We start from the raw sequence: 24,504 nt of genomic DNA, 5'->3' as shown, positions 1-24,504 counted from the left end.
CTAGAGTTTGACACCAACCCATTTCCCCAAAGCTCACTGCTATACACGTGAACAAGCCCTAAATTGGTGTGTTTAGATGGTGGAACTTTTTCTGAAGGGGTTCAACTTCAGTTGGCTCTGCAGCAAATATTCATTGGCCGCCCTGCAAAAATCTGCCTCTTGTTAGTTTTGTAGTCTGTTGCACAAGGATTCCCTTCAGAATAAACAAGTTCTGCTTGATAGTCTGCATTTAGTGACTACATAAATCAGGGCATACTGGTGCATAAACAGTTCACCTGAATCTACCACGTATGGACTTGGCACACAATTTAACTAGTATTTGCTGTGCTAACTTAAAAGCTGCTGAAAGTGGATTTAGGGTTGACATGGCAAAATCCCTTTGAATTGTTAGTTGAGCTTATGCTGAAACACTCATACAACTGCTTCACTGAGTGATGAGTATTACATAACTCTTGTTGTAGCAATTGGCTTGTGAATTGCCCCTGACTAGGAGGAAGAATGATGTAGGAGATGGATGTTAACCAAATAATATGGCTTTGTTGCCTGACTCCTAAGTATGAGTAATATGGCTGGGGTTGTTCCCTGTTATATCAACCTGCCCAAATTGGACTCTGTAATATCTGGATGGAACAGAAATGTGTGCTCCCTTGTCATGTGTCTCAAAAAGGGAGTATTACTGTACTTTACTAATCCCTACCAGCCAGCTGCTCTCAGAGAAAGTTTATTGATGGTATGAGTGGCAATTAACTCAAACCAATTTCCTCATTTTTAGCCAATCATTTCTTACTACAACAACTTAGAATCTTCAAGTTAACTTTACAGCCTTTTTGTTAAGAAAGAAAGAAGTTACTGGTTATTCCTCCCCCTTGATCTCATTACTTTCTTAACTATGCATCACCATTTATTTTCCTTGGCTGACCACGCATTTCTTAAAACTGAATTCTGAAAAAAACAAGTTTCTGCTTCCTTTCTCTTTTTCCTGCTTTACATTTTCTTCTGCTTGGTAGGTCTACTATTTCTTATATCCCTCAACTTGTAATTTTGGTGTTGCATTGGAGTCTTAATTTCTCTCCCAGTACTCACTCAGCTGCTAAATTTCATGGTTTTTATCTTGGTTATATTTATAACATTCACAATTATCTCTGGCTTGATGCAACCAATAATTTTGTGTTCACTCTTGTTGTCTCTTTAATAAGTTGCAACACCTTTTGCTTAGGCCTCTTCTCTCAAATCTTTCTTTTGTTAAACTCACAATAATTTTATTGTTGTTGTGACCATGTTACTCATCTTATCTCCATTAATTTTGCTTTTTCTCTCTACTGCCGTGTTTTTTTCGCTTTTCTCTTGACCTCTGTTAAACCAAAATTATATTCTGTTAAACCAAAATTATATCCTCCCATTGGAACTTTTTTTTTTAAACTGGATGTTTGCCTAGCTCCTTCTGTTGGTGTGTTTAAAAACAAAATAAGTTGAGTATTTGCTGTGTCATTTAACTAATCATGCACATCTTTCTTTCCTCTCCATTCCCCTTGCCTTACTTAAATGGTAAGCCTCTTGTTGTATAAACACTAAGTGATAAATAGTAGCACAATCGTAGATTACATGCCTTATAGCCTCTTGTTTTTGTGCCCCATAATGTGTTTTGGAGCCAATAAATTCATTGTTTTAACAGGGTTCTCAAAGGGGGTGGGATAAACGTTTTATAAAATGTGAGAAAGTTTTTCTTAGGGTTGAACCTAAATATTATCCTCCTGTAAATTAAACCAATTAGATCTAGTCCTGCCGTCTGGGGAAGTAACAAACTCTTCCATGCCCTCTTCCATGTGACAGCCCTTCAGTGAGTCTGAAGGGTGCTGTCATGTCTTCTTTGTCTTCTCTTCTCTAAACTAAACATGCCTAGTTCCTTCGACTAGGGTTGCCATATTTAAAAAAGTAAAAACCAGGACACCCCCAAATTGTTGAGCTTGTTTTTAGGAAACCACATAAATTGTGGTGTTTTTAGACAAACGCCAAATTGTGATCTGGGACATTTCGGAAATTTCCCCACGGACGTCATTTCCAACTTTGAAATCCCAGAAATGTCTGGGAAAATCCGGTTGTAGGGCAGCCCTACTTCAACCTTAACTAACAGGACTTGTTTTCTTTATTCTGCTCACCATCTTTGTTTCCCTGTTCTGAGTCCATTTTAGTTTGTTTACATTCTTCCTGAGGGGTGTTGCCCACGTTGTGGTCTCAAATTTCAGCAGCACCCTGTGCAACACCAAAAATTGGTGCTCCCCCCCCCGCCCTTTGCACTCCATTCTAAATCATAGTTGCAGCTTCCCCTGTGGCACCCCTGAAGCTCTATGCTCAGTCTGACTGAATTGGTTGTGTTCCTGTAAATCCGCCTCTGGTGTCCAGAACCATACACTGTGTTCAGAAGGAGGTCTGACTACCGCAGAATAAGGTGGAAGAGTACAAAGTGCCAAACCCTCCCTCCCTTTCCACCCCACAATCTCCAGCAAACTTTTTTACTTCTCATGAAGCAAGTTTTAAGTCATTACATATGCCTTGAGTGTTCATCCCTCTTTCTTCAATTAACCTGCTTGGCTATAAACTGATGATTATGCTGATGATTGTGGTGAATTGTAATTCCTTCAGAGACTTTAATCTGGGTGGATCAGGAAGAACGCTCCAATCACAGAAAAATAGGGAGAGTTTCATAAGCTCATCAGACAAGCAGGAGTTTTGTTGTAGTAATCTGCTGGGGGAGCTGGATAAGTTTTACCCCTCTTCTCATGTTCTGTTCCTGATCACAATGACAATGCACATTTCTTTCTCAGTGGATTTCTCATAGCTTAGCTTTTCAACTGAAATGTATTGCTCCTAAGAGGGGAAAGGGCCATATTTCCTTTCCCTGAGACATAGATAACAGCTGCTATGCTGTTTATATACTGTAGTTCTAAATAATATTGCATGAATGAGCTAAAACTCTGGTAGAAGCAGTAAACTACTATATCACAGGGCAATTGTAATGATACCATGAAATAAAGATTAAGAGGATGCTGCTGGATTTGGTGAACCTGAAAATCTTATCTGCCCTGATCATTTCCTGTTAGCAATGTTTAAATCCCTGTTATAGTCTTCCCCACGTAGCAGTTTATGTTGTATTTCCCCTCAACATTTGATACTGTTTGTAAAATGAAGATAAAAAATGTGTCAATTTGAGAAGAAGAGTGCCGAACACCAAGTGTTCTCTGCTTTTCTAATATAATTGGGTGTTGTCATTTTGCTACTCCACCCTGCATCCCACCCCCACCTACCACACAGGACTGTCTTGCTTATGGTTTGTTATATTGCCATATTTGCATAGGTACATGTACAATTATCTTAACTCATCACAGGTCTGTCTAGTGCTACAGTTTGTCAGCATGAGAATCCTATAAGCAGGAGGACACTGATTAATTGAATGAATAAACAATTTAAACAACGCATAAAACCTAAAAGTACTGTTGATTATTTAAAACATAAAAGAAAATCTGATTATTCCAACTCAGCACCCATTTACCAAGTGGAATGAGAGGAATGCCAATATGTAGTTATTTTATAGATTTTTATGGTTACTTGCATGCATTTTTATTTATTTTGCATTCATCATCTGGCCATTTTACAGAGCAAAATGTTTCTAAGGTATTTGAAAATCATACTAATGCACATTATCAGAGCATTAAGGTCTATCTAAAACAGCTGGTCTATATATAATCCAAAATTGTAGAAATAATGTTCAGTTTTTCTCCAAGACACTTTCTGAGAGACACTATAGGTTCTCATTCTATGCATTCACAGCTGATTTGAAATAGGAAGAATTCAAAACAAACAAAACTTCTGTTTCATACTTCTTCATGGCCAAGGCACCAAGAAGCCCTCACTGTTTATTTCTCTTTTTAAATAGAATGGAGAAGACAAGGAAGTGGGAATGGTGCAAGCAGATGCTTATTTGTGCTGCATTAGATCTTGCCTGCTGAGAATGCATTCAAAATGCATTCTTTACAATGAGCTGGCTGTTTGTTTCCTGAACCTGCCATATACACAGAAAGATCCCAGGATTTATTTATTTAAATATACTTCTTGCCCTCTTGGGTACTTAGGTTTAGGATAGTTTACATTTTAAAAATGTTTCTCAGTTGATACAAATTCTCCTGAAACCTCATGGTGCAATGTGAAATTCAGTAGCCAATAGTCGTTTTCACCTACTTCTGTTCTTTTCAGCCACTCTACCCCAAGATTAAACCTCCATTCTCCAGTTCTGTCTTCCCTAGCTCTCATATCTCTTGTGCCAAAATGTAACAAACAGGAATGAATTGAGTGTTCAATGTTAACTTAATGTCTTCTGTCTTCAGTAGAACTTTGCAAGGTATTTGTTACCTAATGTACTACTTGAAATTCTTGAATGTTGATTAAACCAATCTTTTTGAGAATCTTAGCTGAAGAAATAAGTTATTCACTTCTAGTCCACAAAGCTTTTTTCCCTTTTAGTACAAAGCTTCTGTGAGGCTTGGTTCTATAATAAACAAGTGTCATAAGAATTTGGTGTCTCAGCACAAGAAATAATGTGTACTGTAATTGTTTTCTTTTGGTGTCTGTTTTGTCATCACTGTGATAGAATAGATGGTGCCTGTTGGAGACTAGAGAGCCATTCTTGGCTCTGATACTTTCCTTTTGGGCTTTTGCACATTTAAAAGGAGTGAATTGCAAAAGCTGATTTCATCTTCAGCCCTCTGGCTCCAGTTTTGGATCAAGTGTATTCTTCATATCTCTGGGGACCTTCACTCATACAGGTGCATACAGTTGAAACTCTCATTACCATAAGAACTTTTACGTACAGGAGAGATTCCATTATACTCCTCCTTTAGTATTTAGCGCATTTATGTGGAGTTTTGGTTTTTTGATCCCCCCACCCCCAAAAGCCTCTATTGATTGGGATCCGATTTAATGTTTTACGTCACTTACATTCATTCACCAAAATTCAAAAACAATCTTATGAACTGGATAAATGGCTTTTCCAGTAGCCAAATATATTTGGACGGAAATATTTGACTAGGGGAAACATGCAAAAAAGTGCACTTAATGTGGCTTAAATGTTAAAGGTAAAGGGACCCCTGACCATTAGATCCAGTCGTGACCGACTCTGGGGTTGTGGCACTCATCTCGCTTTATTGGCCGAGGTTACTTCTGGGTTTCAATGCTCATGCATGCGCAGAAGCACAAAATGATGTCACACGCATGCGCAGAAGTGCCAAATCGCATCACGCGTGTGTGCAGATGTAGCACTGCAGGTTGTGAATGTGCCTCCTGCACAGATCACGTTTGCAACCCGAGGTATGACTGTATTTGAAATACTTGTAAGATAAGACAAAGCAATTCAATAACATACTTTTACCTTGTTTAAATTTTGTTTTTCATAACAGTTTTGACTGCTTTCATTGAACGTGCTATTATATTTATTTCCTTGGTCTAAATGATCTAATTACATCTGTAAAAATCTATCTAGTTTGACTGGTATTGTATTAATTATTTTATGAAGCAATTGCATTTTTAAATAAAAAATATTGAAAAAATGTAGCAGTGGAAAATTTTGTACCCTGCATCACTCATATGAAGCAGAGGACTTTATATAGCGTAGTGTCTGTCCAAGAAGAGTGTTGAGTGTGCCAAATGCTGCTGTTCCTTCAAAGATATCCTTTCCCAGGTCAATATTGTGATTATTCTTAAATCCTGTATTTCTACTTGGGTACAAACACATGCCTCTTTCTCAATAAAACTTCCTAGGTACTGACCTCCCCCGCCCCATTGCAACATGTATACATGCACAGTAAAAAAAAAAAAAGTCCAACTAAAGGTTAGGCCACTCTAATACCTAATCCTGCAAACCTTTGATGGCTGGTCTTATACAATAGCTCTTACAATGTTCTGCTTTCTGAAAGTTAACTTGAGAAAAGTTGCTTATCACATATACAGTATAGAAGGTCCTGTGATGTTTAGAGCACATGTTTGGCGCAATAACTTAAGTCTAATTCTCACTGATATAATCTAGAATGAACCTTCTGGTATGCTTATCAGGAGAATCCCTGTTAATTCCCTTGTTGCAAGCAGCTCATTTTATTTTGCAATGTGGCGTGATTATTCAAATATGATTACAAGTCTCTACTCCTAATAATAATTTCACTTTGTTGTGAATGCTATATGTGAAGATTGCTTATAACCTCAAATGCTGACAGTGGGTGATATCCAACTAAGATGTACTCAGAGGAGCCCCATTAAAATCAAGAGTTGGGGCTTATCCACACTTACCTTTTGCCCTGTTCTTTCCAGGAAGAGGTCTGTGCTTAAATGCTCTTATGTCTAAGCATCCCCACCCGCTGGCGAGCTTTCCATGCAAAAACCAGCTCTTTAAAGCTCAATCGGTGCAAGAATCAATTCAGGTTTTCCATGGATTAACATTTGCTCCAGTTGATCTTTAAAGAGTGAGTTTTCATGGGGAAAGCTCTAGAGCAAAAAAGGGTGCTTGGACACAGAGCTTTAAATTGTGGACTGTGCCTGGAAAGAGCAGAGGGAAAGTAAGTGAGGATAAGCTGGCTGTCACCCAGTGTATTGTATGGGGACATACAAAAGAATCAGCTTTGATCTGTGGTAGGGAGCCAATTCCTTCAATATAAAATGTTTCCATTGGCTATTTTGCTGTGTGTTAGTAAAACCGACTACAATTTCCTTTTTTACATAAGTGTTTTTCTGAATGATGTGAAGGATCCTTCAAGTGCATGTACTAAACTATTGTTAAGTCTTGTTGACAATAGTGGAGAAGGAATCAATTTTTCATGCTCATTCTTTGCTGGATTGGGATGTAGACATAATAGGGCGGTTCTATAGAAATACACCATTTTGTTACATAGTATGTGACCCTAAAGCTATTTTTAATAAAAGCCATAGTCAAACTTGAACAACTTACCTGTATTTTTAGATCCCTGATTAGTCATACCATACTATGAAGCTGAAGTTGGTTTAATAACTGAACGGGAAAGTAGAGTATAGCTTCTGGTGTAAGTTATACCAAAAGTTGTGCATTAATGTTTCCTATTTGTGTGACTTCACAGTGAACTAACCTCATGTTGCCACTTTAGTTGCCATTTTCAGTCATGTTGGGTTGCTGTTGTGCCCCATCTTGACTTTCTCTATATTACCTGTGCTTTTGTTTTTTTCATAATCCAGAAAGATGGTGGTATCTGGTCAGCATGTTCTCCACATAATTTTCTGTGGCTTTTTGTGTTAAAAAAGAGTATTCTTTTTGTGGGGAAGGTATGAGTTTTGTTCCACTGCCACATATTGTTGTAAACGTGAAAAGATCAAAAGCAAAATTGGGATTGTAATGCATAACTAATGGCTCTTCCAATGGAGTGGAATGGAAAAAGATATTGACAAAAGCCAGTTGACATCCCTTTTAACCTCTGAGAGCCCATCTATTATAGACAGGGTTGGCATGTCACAGTAAGTTGTACTGTGGCTTCTTGAAATTACATGGACTCCTGGAGAGGAGCTCACAGCTGATTTGATTCTCCCTGCTCCTTTTTACTGCAGCTCTGCACTTAGCTAAAACTCAGTACATAACGCTAGGGTTTTGTTTTGTTTAGTCTTGGCATGTTGCTAGAACTCTCTAGGTAACCATGAACTCTCACCAAGGTTTGTTCTTTGCTTACTGTTTCACATGAAGCAGCCCATAACAAAGGAGCAGTAGTTGATCAACCTGCTTTTGCACACAGTCTCAACAAAATACTGCTTGATTTTTTCTATTTGCCTAGTATATCTTCACCAGATTCTGTAGAGAGAGGTACTCCACTTGCTTTTTTAAAAAATGAAGTGAGATGCAAAGCTGTTGGTGATTTGTGTAGACCTGTTCTGAAATATTCCCTGCTTCGCCAGTGGCAAATGACATTTCACAAATGCAACTAGCAACACTTGCTGTATCATAGTATAGTGAACATCTGGTGCAGAGACAACTAATAAGAATTGAGTCCTAGCGTTGAAGCTTCCAGTTTTGGGAAATACCTACTTCAGTATAGAAAATGTTTTAGAACCTTGTAAGAACTACTGTTTATGGTCACTGATACAAAAGCTGCTTAGGACAGTGCTATGTGCCATGACTCCTGTGAAAAGTGCCAGTATTTCAAGCAGCAAATGTAACCAGTGTGAAAGCAATACAGTGGACGCTTGGGTTGCGAACGTGATCCATGCGGGAAGCACGTTTGCAACCCCCGCAGCGTTCGCAACCCGCAGCGTCATTTATGCGCATGCACGGGTCGTGATTCGGCACTTCTGCGCATGCGCAAAGTGTGATTTAGTGCTTCTGCACATGCGCAAGCGCCGTAACCCAGAAGTAACCCATTCCGGTACTTCTGGGTTCGGCATGGTACGCAACCTGAAATCGCATAACCCGAAGCGCCTGTAACCCAAGGTATGACTGTGCATCCATAATGTACTCAGTGCAAGACATGCACTCTGTCAGTCACACATGTGCACATGCCTTGAAAGTCGGATTAAAACAGCCTTCCCAGGTGCATTTTGACCCCCATACTTAACAGCATGGGACGTTTATACTGTCAGCTCACATAACATTTGTGTTGATGCTGCTGGCAAAAGTGTTTGGTTTTAAAACTGCATTATGTAAGAGTATCTAAAAGGAAATAACATTTCCCCTCCTATCCAGCGGGTTGCATATATATATGCAGGGGCTTTCATTTTTTCCTGTAAAATGGAATTGCACCCATCATACTATGGACATTACTCTTGTTCATAGAAGAGAATAAGGAAATCATGTAGTTCATGCCATTCTGTGCATTACTGCATTAGATTCTAATGATTAGAGCAACATCCTTGTCCCATATTTGAAAAGCAAAACAATACATGGAAAACACAAGAAAATGAGAAGTAGTCCATATGGCAATGCGACATACCGGTATATCTAAGAGAGAGATACTTGGGAATGCTGTGTGCTTAAATATGTAAAGCAACCTTGGTTTTCCTAGAAATCGTTTTGCAATCATATCCAATCTAACCTTAGTTTCAAAACAATTGTAAGCCATGATGGCTTCACCTTTTAATAAGATGGGCAGTGTCCATGGATTCTGGCTCAGTTTGTTGGACAGACCGGTTTTTCAGGGTTTGAACAAGTTTCTGGGAGTGCTGAACTTCCTTGCAATTAAATAGCTATCCAATGTGCTGTAGAAGAAACAGGGCAGCAGTGTATGTTACCAAACACTTGGAGAAACACATATTTGCCAAGATCATTATGGTAATATTGGGGGGTTCTTTTTCTCTCCCCACTCCACCCCCACCTCAGCCACCATGCTGAACTTACTTCTGGCCCTGGACTTGGCTGTAGCACAGAAACCAAGAAGAAGCATTGGGTGGGGAAGGTTTAAGTATTTTCCTTGTTTCCATGTTAACATTACAAGGCAAATGCAGGGTTGGGGATTCCATTATTGCCTCTCAAGGTGTAGTTATGCTCACAGTTGACTAAATGAAAAGATAGACTAGTTTTGTCTAAAATAATTTCATTTTCTTCTGCTGGTCTGGGGAAGAAACTATAGCTGAACATATCTTGGTCACTAAATATTTGCAGTAGAAGGAGAGAAGATTGTTCTTTGTGGTCTCTGTGGAGTTCCATGTATAGGTTCTGTGCTTATACCCAGCCAAAGTCTAGGACTTTCTAGAGCAGGGCTGGGAACTTGTGGCTGTTCAGATGTTGTTGGACTGCAACTCGTTCCTGACCGTTGGCTGGGGCTAATGGGAGTTGGAGTCTAACATCATCTGGAGGGCTACAGGTTCCTCATCCTTGCTCTAGGGCTAGATGATTAATATTTTTGGTGGGAGGCCTGCACTCTGGGCATATTCTCAGGAGGACCATGACCCTTGCATTCCCATTCAATTCCTCCTTGGCTGCAGCAGATTAAACTTTCTTTTTTCCCCCCAGGAGGAAAGTTAAAATCTAGATTCCTTTCTCTTTTCTCTTGTCCAGTCTACAATGAGTTTCATTTTGTTTCTTTTGGTGATTCCCTGTGCTTGTTTGTGTTTCCGTTAGTGTTGACAGGAGTCTTATGATACAGTGATCTCTCTCTCAATGAATATTTTATTGATAGAATGCTCTATTTGTAGCAGTAGTTCCTTCATTTGGACACTACTGCTGCCACCTTTGCATTAATGAGTGGCACATTGTGACACCTTCCCTCTTTGTCAAAAGTTCACAAGGCAGACACACAGACAGGTCCGTCTTGGCTTTCTATGACCTTCTGGTAGCCGATTCTTGTGATGAATTCTGAGGCTCAAGTTATCAGGGCTCCACTGTGACATAACTCTGCTGCATCTCAATCCTTTCACTCTTGCCACTGACAGCGGGTGGTGCTGTGGGTTAAACCATAGAGCCTAGGTGCTGTGGGTTAAACCATAGAGCCCATGGATAATTTGGATTGACATAAAATATAGAGTATGGAATAATAGGCAGTTGTAAATGTTGATAAGGGACGCGGGTGGTGCTGTGGTCTAAACCCCAGAGCCTAGGGCTTCCCGATCGGAAGGTTGGCGGTTCGAATCCCCATGACGGGGTGAGCTCCCGTTGCTCGGTTCCTTCTCCTGCCAACCTAGCAGTTCGAAAGCACATCAAAGCGGGAAGGTAAACGGCGTTTCCGTGCGCTGCTCTGGTTCACCAGAAGTGGTTTAGTCATGCTGGCCACATGACCCGGAAGCTGTATGCTGGCTCCCTTGGCCAATAAAGCGAGATGAGCGCCACAACCCCAGAGTTGTCTGCGTCTGGACCTAATGGTCAGGGGGTACCTTTACCTTTACTGACAGCTGAATCTGCCTTGGTGGACTGTTGCAAGTGCTGTGGTGGTTTCCTCTAGTGAAATTAAGACACTGTCTAGTGTGGCAGTTGGCATACCCTCTACAACAAGTGTGCCTCTGGTCTTACTTAGTGCTGACTGGTTTGGTATCAACATTTCTCCCAAACCTTTTTGTGGAGACAGTTGCTCCGATGCTTTGACTTGACTCATCAGGTGCATACCTTGGTAAAGATATTGGCCTAGGAATTCACCTTGGAGGAACTTTCCCCATTGCTGGACAAGTACATTGACACAAGTACATTGGAATGAATGGCCAATGTTAAGTTGTCATATTTGTCACTGAAAGCATGAGTGAAAAATAAAAGAAGAAGAAGGGCAAGGGAAGTAGGGGATTATCTCAGAACCAGCATCTCTAGAGATGGTTTCTACTCAGTCTTCTGCTGTGTTCAGGCTATTACTATCTCAGATCTTAAAGAAGCTCCAGTACATGTCTCCACTGAGGGTGAAGTTCAGGATCAAACCCTTCCTGAATGGAGGATTCACTCACTTTGACAGTTCCACCATCATTCCTGGTTCTGTGATTACTACTCTCTGCAGCATAGCTGTTCCCACAGGGTTTTTGTCCTCCCCCCCGAATAAGGAAGTCCTCACATGCTTCCTGGTCTTGCTTCTAGTACACATTGCTGCCACTTTGACCCCTGGTGGTCTCTGGGATCCTATTGTCAGGAAACATTCTCATTATTCGTACTGTGATCTCTGTTGTCCTTCAGTACCATAGAAAAATTTTGGAGCAATGGTGTATACTATGGATTATGAACTATGCCATTACGTGTCCACTTTTAACTGGGGACTACTTTCCACATTGATCACATGACCTTCAAAGTTACTCTCACCTCATTTGAGGCATTGGGAGTGATGCTGGCGAACATTTGATATGAAGGGTTTGGGCGAAAGAATCTGGTCAAGGATATCTTGCTGATCTAGTCTAACACTATTGGCCTTTTAGATGAAGGTTCTTTCCTATAGGAATAGGAACTTTACTAGTGCTTTTAGCACTTTACTAGTGCTATCTGTATTACCAAACAATGTTCTTGCCTTCCTCCATGTTATGGATGGGAGTGGGACTAACTGTTGGGAGGTTGCAGGGCTGAAAATTTAATTGTAGGAGTTCTGGGTATGAGCACTGGGGAATGTGGACACATCTAAAGAAGGAAAAAGGAATAAAAGTAAAACAGTTTAAATAACTGACCGGATAATAAAAATGTTCTGAGTAGATAAATATATTAGAAGCTGGTTTGTAGTGATGTTATAGGCACCATTTACTCCATCACTTTGCATTAGCATCTTTACCGCAACTCCAGCAACCCTAATCTCTCCCTGCTGCATGCAAGCAGTATAGGGTACTTTGTTTCAGTAGAGCTGAAGAGGAATTCCTCCACTAGTCCTTGCTAGACGAGTATTATCTTTGCTGGGTCTAAAACAGGCTCCATGATTTTACAATATGCTCTAGTGTCCCTGAAACATTGCGAAGCTAAGCTGCTAATGGCCCTGCTTTGTGAATGTTGTGGTGATTGGCAAAATAAAGTGCTAAGTTGTGATTTTCCTTTCTCACTGAATGTTAACTGAGTTATCAGCAGTATGTGTAAAGAATCCAAGACAACAATATTCTTTAAATGTTTGTTTTGTTGTAGATCTTTCATTCTGTAGCTACTTTTCTAAAGATATTACTATTTTATTTTGGACATATTTCACAACATTTATATACTGTTTGAATGTAAACCTCAAAATGGTTTACATATAAACTTGCTGGGCTCTCTTGTATAGGTAATCCTTCACTGTGGTTGCAGTGATCTGGATGCAGTATTTATGTCTCTCAGCACCTATAATGTACCTTTTAGTGCAGTATCTGATTTGAATTAGTATTCGAACTTGTTAATAATGCAAGACTTCTGTTCTAATTTTTGGTTCCGTTGTTTTTGCTTGTGAATTACCACTTGATCATTGATCTTCATGTGGAAATGTGAGGAACTGAGACATTAGTCCTGCCTACAGTGGGAGAGAAATGAATCTTTCATAATTATGGAGCACAGTAGCATTACTGCTGTCACTCGACTGTTCAGCACACTATCTGTTCTTGTAAGTACCACAGTGGGTGATGTGATTAAAATACAGCTTAATTCCCAGAGTATATAACCTCATAAATTAGTGTTGCTAAGGAGGGGCAATGATATTATAAAACCAGATGAGAGTATTGGCTTTATGCAATGGAATTAAAACAATTTCCCCACTGTATTCGTAGTTGCTGTTGTTATTTATTGAGTTTATATACTGCCCGATACCTGGAGGTCTCAGGGTGGTTTATTATTGAGAAGTAGCAGGCAGAATTAGCATAAGAGCAACAAAGCAAAGTTTTACTTAAATTCAATTTAATTTGAGATGTTCTAGTTCTGTCTTTTTTTAAACTTAAAAATGTTAAACTTCGTAATAAGACCATTTCCCCCACACGTCCACAACCTGGGCAAATTAGCACTGAGCAAGTCATTAATAGCTTTTAGATAAGGATTAGACAAGATCATGGCCAACCAGATACCTGTGAGGAAACTCTCCTACTAGATGCAGAGGTTTAGCATGCTCCATTGCTGATAAAGATTCAGATCCTGGATATGTGACTATTAGGTGCAAACATGGGGTTGTTAATAAATAGTTATCCTTTATTAGGCATAGCTAACCACACATTATCAAACAGACACCGTATACAAATTGTGCAAAATACGAGCTCAGCATAACAAGGTTTGTCCCGGTCAATCTTTAACTCCCGAGAAAATCAATTTGCATAAATAATACAGTACAGCACTACCTGCCCTACTTTAAAGACATCTCCGGTCCTTAGGAATGTTGAGCAAAGAGCAACGATAAACACAACCCCAATTAACTCCATAGTAGAGGAAATTGAAGAAATAACAAACAGTATTCAAGATTTGATGCGTGACCTGAACAAGCCTAGGGCAAACCCCCATGAGCCTGCTAACGTGGGCAACAGGAATACGAACAATGATAGGTCTGGGAAAGAGGAGATACTGGCCTTTCTACAGGAGGAATCCCCGGTAAGAGACTCACCCAACCAAGAAAGGTGTTTGCAGACCAAGGGACTGGATCCAACTATATGCCGAATCAATATGTATGATACTATAGATAATCCATCTACACCTCTATCCATAGAACAGACTTTGCCCACAGTTATGGAGGAGGAGCAAGCATGATCAGAAACTACACAAATGTAGTTTGAACTCAATCAGAAGATGCACATTGGGAAGCTGGTCACTCTGAGCGCTGAGCTGCGATTGCCCCCAGACGAGGACCAACCAGAAACCTTCCCGATAGATAACATGGGGTTGTTTCAGTACCTCATTTTCAAGTGATGGCATCCAGCATAGTTCCCCTGATCTAATTACTCTTTTGTTTATATTCCTCCAAGAAAATATGTTGATAGAACTTCATTGGAAAACCAGATAGTGTAGTTCTATTTGTTCTGTTTGTTTGTGCCCTCACTGTTTGTTTGTGCTTCTTGGCTTCTTCAGTGGAGCAGCCAACATTGCTGAGCTTTTGTTAAAGTTTTAGGGCCAGCCTTTGGTTTGGAGGGCGATGGAACCTCAGTTTATTGAGTACTTTCAACACTTTTCTATAATTTTTGCCCCCCTTGGCTACGTCCATCATCACACATCATTTAATTACAATAATAGGATACATACAATGGAAGACACTTTATTATAGAGATTGTTTTCAGTATTTGAATATTGGGATGTTTGCTATTTCCTTTCTTCTTATTGTACACCCACATAAATGCATATTTCCATAGTCTCTCCTTGCCTGTCTCTTGGTTGTGTGATGGAGAGCTGATTACTCTCAAAGTGGTAGTGATTATTTACCCTGACAGCAAAGTAATATGTTGGAAGTTAGTTGGTGGTGGACTGGACAAAGTATTAAAACTTCCAGTACTGTTGGGAATCATCTTTGAGGGAAAATTAGTTCCTGTGTGGAATGCCTTTTAACCTTTTAATAAAATTTAAGGTGCATATTTGCACATCAACATACTCCACATTGTTATTTGTCAGTAACTGAAAAACAAATAGTTAAAAATAAAATTCAGTATGATTAATAATCAATTATTACCAATATATTCTATTATATATATGCTTTATAGGGGTTAGTTAAAGACATCTTCTAATCCAAATTAAATATGTTAAATAATAAAAAATATGTGGGCTTGATTATAAATAGAATAACTACTTTCCTATATCATGAATAAATGCAACCTATTCCCTTCTGTGAGATTTCTAATTCTTTCTTTAAGATGGTTACCAAGTTCCAGCAGTATAACATCTGTAAACCTTTCACTAGCTTCAGTGCTTAAAGTTAATTTTATTATGCTTAATTGTTTCCCAAGTTTCATTAACAGACCCATCTTACTAGGTCCCCAAGTGCTTTACATGACTTTGCCTCTATGTGGAGTGTTTTCATGAGTGTGGTGAGGCAACAGCACAATCTATACCGTGGGTATTCTCCAAGTCTTGATTGAAAATAGCCTTTGAGGCCGACAGTGAGGTGTGAATTGTGCTTAATGTATTTTTCCATCCATCTAACTTGTTGGCTTTCAGAAAGACATGGTCAGAAGCCTGCTGAATCGGTTACTAGAACTGGAGACTCCTGGATCACTTAAGTATCTGGAATTGCCAATACCACTAAACTGAAAGCTCTTTGGGATACAAATTGTAAAAAATAAATAAAGGTGCTGTGCTCTCAGCTGACACCCATCTTGTTTGGGAACATATGGATTTGACAGCTCTTGAAAATATAATTGGGGAGACCTCACATGTCCTTAACTGCCCAGTTGATTTCTTGCGTATCAAACTTAGGTCAGAAGCTTCCCTAATTTGTTTTCGAATGTTGCCAACAGGACTGACAGAACCATCTGCCTTCCATTTAATTAATTAATTAAATTTGTATACCGCCCTATATCTTTAGATCTCAGGGTGGCTCACAACATGAAATTGTTCATGGCACAACACTCCTGATAACATACCTGTAGGGTCAGATAATATCTGTTAGGAAAGTCAGTGAGTGCTCTGAGATGTGATTGATCCACTGTTGCCCCTCTGTAATTACGTCTGGCAGGAGCTTGTTTTTCCAGATTTGTGGGGATAATTTGGCACTGGTCGCCTCCAGACTGTATTTTGTGGGAGATTCTGTCACATACCAGATTTGCTCAGTTAAAGTAGACTAAAGTGCACTAGCACAACAAACCCACTTTAAAGAAAACTGAACTTTTTGTGATAAGGAGAGTGACAGAAAAAGGATAATGATCAATTAATGAGAAGTCATATTACCACCGCACAAACAAATCAGGGTGAAGTCTCATCATATACTGAATTCCATATAGCCTCCACGCAAACAAATCAGAATGAATATCCAATAAGGTGCAGATACTATATAACAGGTATATGCAAACTCCGGCCCTCCAGATGTTTGGGACTACAATTCCCATCATCCCTAGCTAACAGGACCAGTGGTCAGGGATGATGAGAATTGTAGTCCTAAACATCTGGAGGGCCGTAGTTTGCCTATGCCAGCTATATAACCTCTCTGTGCAAGTTTTGTGCAAACAAATCAGGATAAATTTTCAATAAACAGGTCATATGGAAATGACCATTGTTACCTATAAGTAATAGATTAGCATCCTAATTTATTATTGGAAATTTTTGATTGAAGCGTAGTGCAGAAATATTTTGAGTAAATGATACAAGAACTCAGTTTTCTTGTACTGACATATTTAATATTTGAATTTATGAAGGGTAGATTAGTAAAAATATGGGAAGAAAAGAAACAGCCCTTTTAAATTGAAGTATTACATTCCAAGTGTTTAACTTGAATGTTTTGATAGACAAGCAATTCTCAGTTTGTCTGAAGGCAACTAGCCATTATAGCAAAGGCTAAGATCCCAGATTATTTGGACTGTAAAGTGGTGATGGACATTGAGTGTGAAAATATTGTTGAGTAACATGCGTATTGTTCCTGACATCACAGGAGACGCACACTGCTAATGCTGCTTATGAATGTGTCTAATTTATTGTGCAATTAATAAACACCCATTTTATCTTTATTCTTCTTTCTTGCTCCATTTCTTTCACCGAAAGCTCTTTCTTGGTTTGCCTGTGCTGCTGATTCTTAATTTTAACTCGGTCAGTAGTTTGACACTTCTCAGCATCGCTAAACATATCTCTGAACCAGATATGGTTTCGAATCATGGAAGTGCATTGACATTGCCCCTTCTGTGTCTTTATTGAAGGAGCAGTTTGTACACAAATAGTTCTTAGCAGCCTCTCCCTTCTTCAGACTAGTTACTAATTACAGCCATGTTTCCATAGCTAAGAAGGGTAATTTAACCCCCTAGCATCTAATGATCAGTTTCTCACTCAGTTCTGCTTTCATAGTTGATACAGTTTCTTTGCATACCTCTTTCTTTTATTGCTCTTTGTGCGTAGCATATTACAGAATGCAGTTTTTGGTAACCTTGCTCTGTACCTTGAAAGTAAAATAATTTCAGTAATCTGCAAGGAAGTCTGGCACATATCTGGCCCTGGCCATACAAGCTGACTCTGATTCACATGCTTTGTTTTGGGAAGTTTCCAGCCTTGCTGAAACTTGTTTGTGCCTCTTCTACCTCACTGTGTGGAGAAAGTGATGGCTGAATTGCTGTCCAACCTGGAGATATGAAGACTTGGTGGAAAACAAGGGAGGAATGGTTTTCTCTGCTCCTCCACCAACGGGCCAGAAATAGGACTAATGTAGAAAACAACATTCTGAAAGAGATGCTGGTTGAAATAATTTGGAAATAAGTGGTTTGGAATTACGGGTTGTTTCCAAAGGTTTCTTTCCTTCAGAGAGAGAATAAGCTGCAAATCTCCTTTGAGAGAAAGGGTAGGAAAGAAATTAAGGGTTGAACCCAACTTAAGTCATGCTCATAGCAGATCCATTGAAATCATTACAAACGGCTAACTTAGGTCCCTTGATTTTAATGGGTCTATTCTGAATTTGACATAGTTGGTTTCCACCGCAAATAAATATAATATTTTTTGGACCCAAAATTCAAAGATAGCAAATAACATTGCTACTGTGTGACCAAAGTAGAAAACATATGCTTTGTTAAATTAGTATACTGATACTTGCATATTGCGGTAAGTCATAGTCTGAAACAAACTAGGACTTACTATGAATGAGGAACGTGCTGGTACACGTTGCTTAAGTCACACACCCTCGTCGCTCCTCCTTTCTTTACCAACCCAGAAAGAAAGAAACTGTGTTGCATGTGGATCATGTGATCGGCTTAGTGCTACATGTGAATCAGGACAGTTAGTTTGTTTCCACACAAACCACAAGAGAAATTCAAGGCTTGTTTGTTTATTCTATGGCGTTCCATTATGGTTGAAAATGATCATTATCTCTCCAGCATCCCAGTTTGTCTGCAGAAAAATGGGGGTTAATATTGGATCTCCAGGGACATGCATCCAAGTGAAGTTGTTCCTTTGTCCTTGTCATAAAGGGAAAGTGTATGGTTAAACCTCATACCCAGTTGTCACTTCTCTTTGAAATAAAACACCGCAACAACTCTATGAGCTGCGGTACTGCATTACGTTGTACTTCTCCAACATGCATATTAATATCTAAGTTGTAAAATACCATTTAGAAAATATTCTAGTATCTTCCCACTGACATTTGATTTGGTACAAAAAAGAATAAACAGCACAAGCCTTGTAGATGTCAATTCGTATATTAAAATAATTGCTTGTGAAAGTAATGGTGCAGGTTTTTTTGAAAAGTCTCAGTGTTGCTTGCCATCACACAGCCAATATATTCCACCAGTTTATCCATTGCCACTGTTCCAAGTCTTTAAACAGAATTCTCTCAATATTGAAGGATTAGGATCTTTCCAGTTCATAGTGATGGATAACTTAGCAGCTGCTATTAAATTCAAAACTAATGCAGTTCCTGAAGTTCAGAATATTTCAGATATCTCAATATTTAACAGGTTGCAAGGCAAGCTATTACTTGACTCCCAGTTTTATTTGTGTAAAACTTGAGCATGTGACCCTAGGGAAAGCATTTTTGAAAACACACTGTGGTCTGCAGTAGTTATTGCCCTTTCTCTTTTCCCCTGGGAACCAACAATTGCAACTGGATTCTTGAGCACGATAGCTCATCTTGTTTGCTTTCTAATCATTGTGACCTGGAAAAGCAGCATTTCTAGCACACATATTTTTTCATGATACGCTTTTGGCTGCTTTCACAGATCTGCACTGATATTGGAAGATTCTTAAGGTTAGCTTTAGTATATACTCCTAGTGATGCAGTTGGTAAGGCAGGGCTTGGTTGGCCAGCCTTCTGTTTTCTAGTTTACAGCAGTGTCTACACCCTGGCTAGCTTTTCAGACATCTTTTAACTGAATAACTTTCTAAAGAAATGCCTAAAGCAGCTGATACTATAGTGATATTCTGTTATATTTTACTCCAAGAAGACCCATTTAGCTTAAATAGAACCCAATAAGGCATACATGTATGTACAAAATATTTTTTAATGTGATCCCATTGATATCCCAAGATGAAATTGTGCAGGTAGCTCTTAGAAATATTAAATAATCAATACAAATTATTGAAAAATTGTAATCATATAAATTTTTTATCCCTTGAAAAAAATTAAATTTTGTAACTTAAAATTAAAATTTAGAGTACGTCCATCATGTGACATATTAAAGTTCATGAAGTTCTGAAGAAATAGGTCTTTTTAGTTTTAACGCCTCTCAGTCGTGGGCTGAGCTGTTAAGGTTTTTGTGTAGTCCAGCAAGGCCAAAACTGTCATATTTTTGAAATTTCAAACCCTAGTAAATAAAAAAACGGGATGAGATAAAAAATAAATAAATTTAGATTTAAACTTACGGTAGTTTTGATCATTCAACAAGTGTACAAAATATTAAGAAAATTAGATGACATGAAGTAAAAAAGTTGGATCACTGGAAATGGAATGACCCTGAACATTTTGGGTCCCAGGTGCTTGCTGAGCAGTGAACAAAGCACTGTGGCATTCACAGTACTGCAGGAAACTTTGAGCTTAATTTGAGGTGGCCTTTAAATTTCTAAGGTGAGGCCCTCTATGAAGATCTACGGTATTTTGCACTGTATTGCTTTCTGTGTTAACATTTGACACACATTGTGGTTGGTGTATCTCTTTGCAACCATAATAGTGTCTTCTGTGCTATTGTAATAACCTTACAGTGCAAGATTAATTGTGATTGAGACCCTATTAAGCAGGTGTTGGCACAGGTTTCAATGGATGTCAATTGTATAGGAACTTGGGCTTGAAGTACATGTTACATTATTATTATTATTATTTAAATGTTTATACTGCTGTATACCTGCAGGTCTCAGGGTGGTTCACAAAATAAAATTATAATATAAAAACACAAAATACGCAATCAAAATATAAACAGAAACAGCCAAATAACCCCCAACACATAAAAATAGTTTGTTTTTAAATTAAAAAGCACAATTAAAAAACAGTTTTAAAAATGTAAACACAGTTCTGTGATTTCTTTCATCTGTGTCTAGTGGTGTTTTATATATACATATATAAGGCTGCATCTGAGTAGAAAAGTGAGATACCTAACTACTGTTCAGTGCAAAATTGCCCACTCCAAGCTGCTTTCCCCCCCAGAGGAGTGGGGAAGGGAAACTATGGGGACTATTCCCCTTTTTGTCCTCTGCCTGAAAAAAGTAGTTCGGGAGAGGTGATTTCAAACTAAAAAAGGACAAGAGTGGGGAGTGTTAAGCAGCACACCTTTCATGTGCTCAGACTGGCAGGCTCCTTTAGTTTTAAAAGCAAACAAACCATGAGGAAAGAATCTGTACTTGGCATACCATGTTGCTTGAGCCTTGGCTACATCATGACAGAATAATGCTGTTTGCTTTTGTACATGTGTCAAAGGTGCTTCATTAGTAAGTTTTGTTGAATCTTTCATCTATTCTCCATTGTTGTTATTTTAAACTTGAGAATTTTTTTACATGCTGTGAAGGAAGCCTTAATTTAAATGTGTCATTCACCTACATTTAAGCAAAATCAAAATTTTGCAAAGTCAAAAAATAATACATGTGTGAAAAGAAATGACATTCTATTTTAGGGTAACTTATGCCTAATTAATGCCCTTCCACTGCATGGATATTTATGATTTGCTGGAGGCTCTAGGTGTCCAACAGAACTATGAGATGGAAGAAGGGTGTTCAAGCTTTTAAATGGCCCCAGGGTCTTGTCCAGGAGCTGTCAAGACTCTTTGGTGTGGTGTGACTCTGAACTCAGGCTTCTGGTTTAGCAATGGCATACAGATAGCATAGAATAAATAATCATGCTAGGCACCTTGAGTACACTGAAAGGACAGTGAGCTTCTTGTAACAGATATGTTGGAAGTAACAGGTGTGCAGCTTGTTTTGAGCCATTATGTGTTTTATATATGTAAACCACCATGTGATCTTTGGATGAAGGGCAGTACAGAAATTTAATAAATAAAAAATAAAAATAAATAAAAATAAAATAATAATAATAATACAGTGGTACCTTGGGTTACATACGCTTCAGGTTACAGACGCTTCAGGTTACAGACTCCGCTAATCCAGAAATAGTACCTCGGGTTAAGAACTTTGCTTCAGGATGAGAACAGAAATCGTGCTCCGGCGGCATGGCGGCAGCTGAAGGCCCCATTAGCTAAAGTGGTGTTTCAAGTTAAGAACTGTTTCAGGTTAAGAATGGACCTCCGGAATGAATCAAGTACTTAACCCGAGGTATCACTGTAATAGAAGAGTAACCAAAGTGATCAAAAGCTCCTGGTGGTAACATACTCAGGGATTTCCAATAATTGCATGGAATGGTTTGAGGAAGTCTCTACAAAACCATGAGGCTAGTGCTGCTTCCAGTTTCTCTCTTACACTGATAGCTACACCTTCATTGGTTACAGAGACCAAAATTATATACAGTACTATATTCTGCACCTCTTCCTTATTGCTTGACATGTCAGCTTGAGGGATTTTATTATGAACAGGATTGTGGGAGGAGTCCCTGCATGCACTCTCTTCCCCAATTCTATGGAGTCAGCAAAAATCCAGTGATATCCTGAGTAAAAGGACTGAAGATCCATATGGCAATATATTAAATGTCAGCAAGACACATCTAGGAGAGGTTATTTTGGGTCATTTCCTTGTGAGAATTTCATCCACTCAAACCCTTGCATAGGAAATTAAATCTGAACCATAGTAGTACAGAGATGCTGTTGGATCAGCTTCTGGGTTGTATGATGTGTTCCCCGAAGCTCAGTAAGCTATTATTTTTCAAATAGGGCACATATGAGGCAATGTGATTATAAAGATCCCGAATTTGTGTCCAGGAACTGCTTGTTACCATGATTAGAGCGAAGGGGAAATTGGGAGAGACTGTTTCCTTTCTGGCACTGGATGGAAGACTAGAGGACTGAATTATATTTCTAATTGCCTTTACAGCGTGTCTTCAATGATCTCAGTGGCTCAGTGACTCTATCCTGGATTGGTGACAGCACTGGGGTAAGTAATACAGATAGGTTGAACGGATTTTTAAATATTTATTTCGAAAGGAACAAAAACACAACACGTGAAATAATAATTCCTCCAAGTGCATGACTCAGTACTCCCAATAATGGATAGTTTTACTTTAATCTTCCCACATGGAAAAGTAGGGTTGTTCCTGTTTGATGGGTCATGAATAATGATCCTCTTCAGATGTAGGTGTTGCAAGCCATTTGGGTTCTTCTTTTAGCTATTACCTTCCTACTCATGGCCAAGGAAGAAGGGACACAGTGTAGGTGTTGTGTATATTGGGTGACTCACTCTGGATTTGGTAAGAAGTGTCTAACTGCCCATCCAGACTTGAGGTGAGAATTGCTTCAATACTGAAGTCTTGACGAGGAGGAGGAAGTACTCACCGCCTCTTTCTTCACATCCGGCACAGAGAAATGCATCTCTCTTTGAAAGTGTAAGCAACCAATGTTCCAGGCACACTGAAGAATTGCACTATATAGATATGGTTGGTTTCTGCTTCCCATTTCTCCCTCTGCTGCATCCTGTTGCATGGCTGATACCAGGTGTCAGTTGAGGGAGAAGGAAGCCTAATAGAACTAATATCTCAGCTGAACTGCTGGAGTGGTCCAGCTGTCCATCTCTTAAGACTCACCCCTGCCTCCATTTTTTTTTAAATAAACTATTTATCAGCAAACTTCCTCTTCTGGCTAGAGTTTAGCTGTTTCTGCTTCTTGCCTAATGGTTAACAGTGCAATGCCAGTCATGGCTACTCAGAAGTATTTCCTATTGAATTCATTGGGGCTTAATTCCAGGTAAATGGGGTTAGGATGGCAGTCTTAGAGAAACACGATAAGAGCAAGATAAAATTGGATTCAGAATCCAATTTTATGACAATGTGTGATAATTCCAAAATGCAATATGATGTGCCCTAACTTACCAGGTTTACCAGGCTGCTGATATACAAAGGGATTATGGTGCAATTTTGGGCTAAAGTAACATCTTTTATTTTATATTGTTCTGTAGAGATTAGCTATTTTATATTGTTCTGAGAGATTAGCTATTAACTAAGAAACCTGTGTCAGGCCAATTATGTATACCAGGGATTAAGCAAGTTTTTCTCTCTTAGGGAAAAAACACCTTGACACTTCAAGCTAGGATGTCAAAGCACGGGTGACTTTGTTAAGAAGTAGCTTTTCTAAAATGTCATCAAACAGAATAAAAGAAGTTGCAAAGATAAGACATAGCATTAAAAAGAAAAGCAAAATGAATTCTAGTGAATGTTGGTGTATTCAGCTGACCTTTATAAATCCTTCCCCACAAGTTTATAATGTTTCTGAAACATTTTTTAAAAACGTGTTTTTTAAAAATGTGTGATGAAATATGCATGACAGCAACCCAACATGCCAAAATAAGCCCAATTAAAATCATAAACTTGTGTTAGCTCAGCGATGTACCCCCAAATATGTGAATTTGTCCTTATTGGGATGTGATGGTTACCTGGCTTTTAGACAGTGTGCGTGCTGGCTGTTGTTCTCAGACTATTGTTCCTAACAGGTTTCTCTCTTTCCAGGTTATTCTTGTGTTGACCACATTTCAGATACCTCTGGTAATCATGAGTTTCGGGCAGTCTAAGCTCTACAGAAGGTGAGAGCATTGTGTTGTGAATGTCTATGAACTGAAATGCACATTGTAATGAAGCCCAAGAGCTTGCTGTTGATTCTTATATATGAGGATTTGTGAGCAGCCTCACATTGCCTATGTACAGTGGTTAGGGACAGAGCTTCTAAACTAGTGATAGGTCACCCTCTTTACAAAGCCAGTGATGGACAGCAGGTTGAATAAGTGGTCAGTGTTGCATCCTGAGGTCTATCCTGTCTTGGGGAGAGTCTAACTTTCTGACATGTAAAGAGGCACAAGGTGACCAAAAGCCCAGGAGCAATCATGGAGGGATTTGCTGGTTTAATAATAAGTCATATACTAAGTGGTGTATT

At 39.0% G+C, this 24,504-nt stretch overlaps 1 protein-coding gene across 2 annotated transcripts in view; it reads left to right on the top strand.

The window, feature by feature from the left end:
• Positions 1-24,504, top strand: part of SORT1 (sortilin 1) — a 49,333-nt gene that overhangs the window by 1,187 nt on the left and 23,642 nt on the right. For both annotated transcript variants that reach the window (XM_083509432.1, XM_083509431.1), the window contains exons 2-3: positions 22,460-22,519; positions 24,084-24,157. In XM_083509432.1, coding sequence (XP_083365558.1) covers positions 22,460-22,519; positions 24,084-24,157 — 134 coding nt within the window. The remainder of the gene's footprint in view (positions 1-22,459; positions 22,520-24,083; positions 24,158-24,504) is intronic.

Source organism: Podarcis liolepis (assembly GCF_965112155.1).
Source record: "Podarcis liolepis genome assembly, chromosome: 6".
Classification (NCBI taxonomy): domain Eukaryota; kingdom Metazoa; phylum Chordata; class Lepidosauria; order Squamata; family Lacertidae; genus Podarcis; species Podarcis liolepis.
Note: the sequence above shows the minus strand (reverse complement) of the source record. Positions and strands in the feature narration are given on the sequence as shown.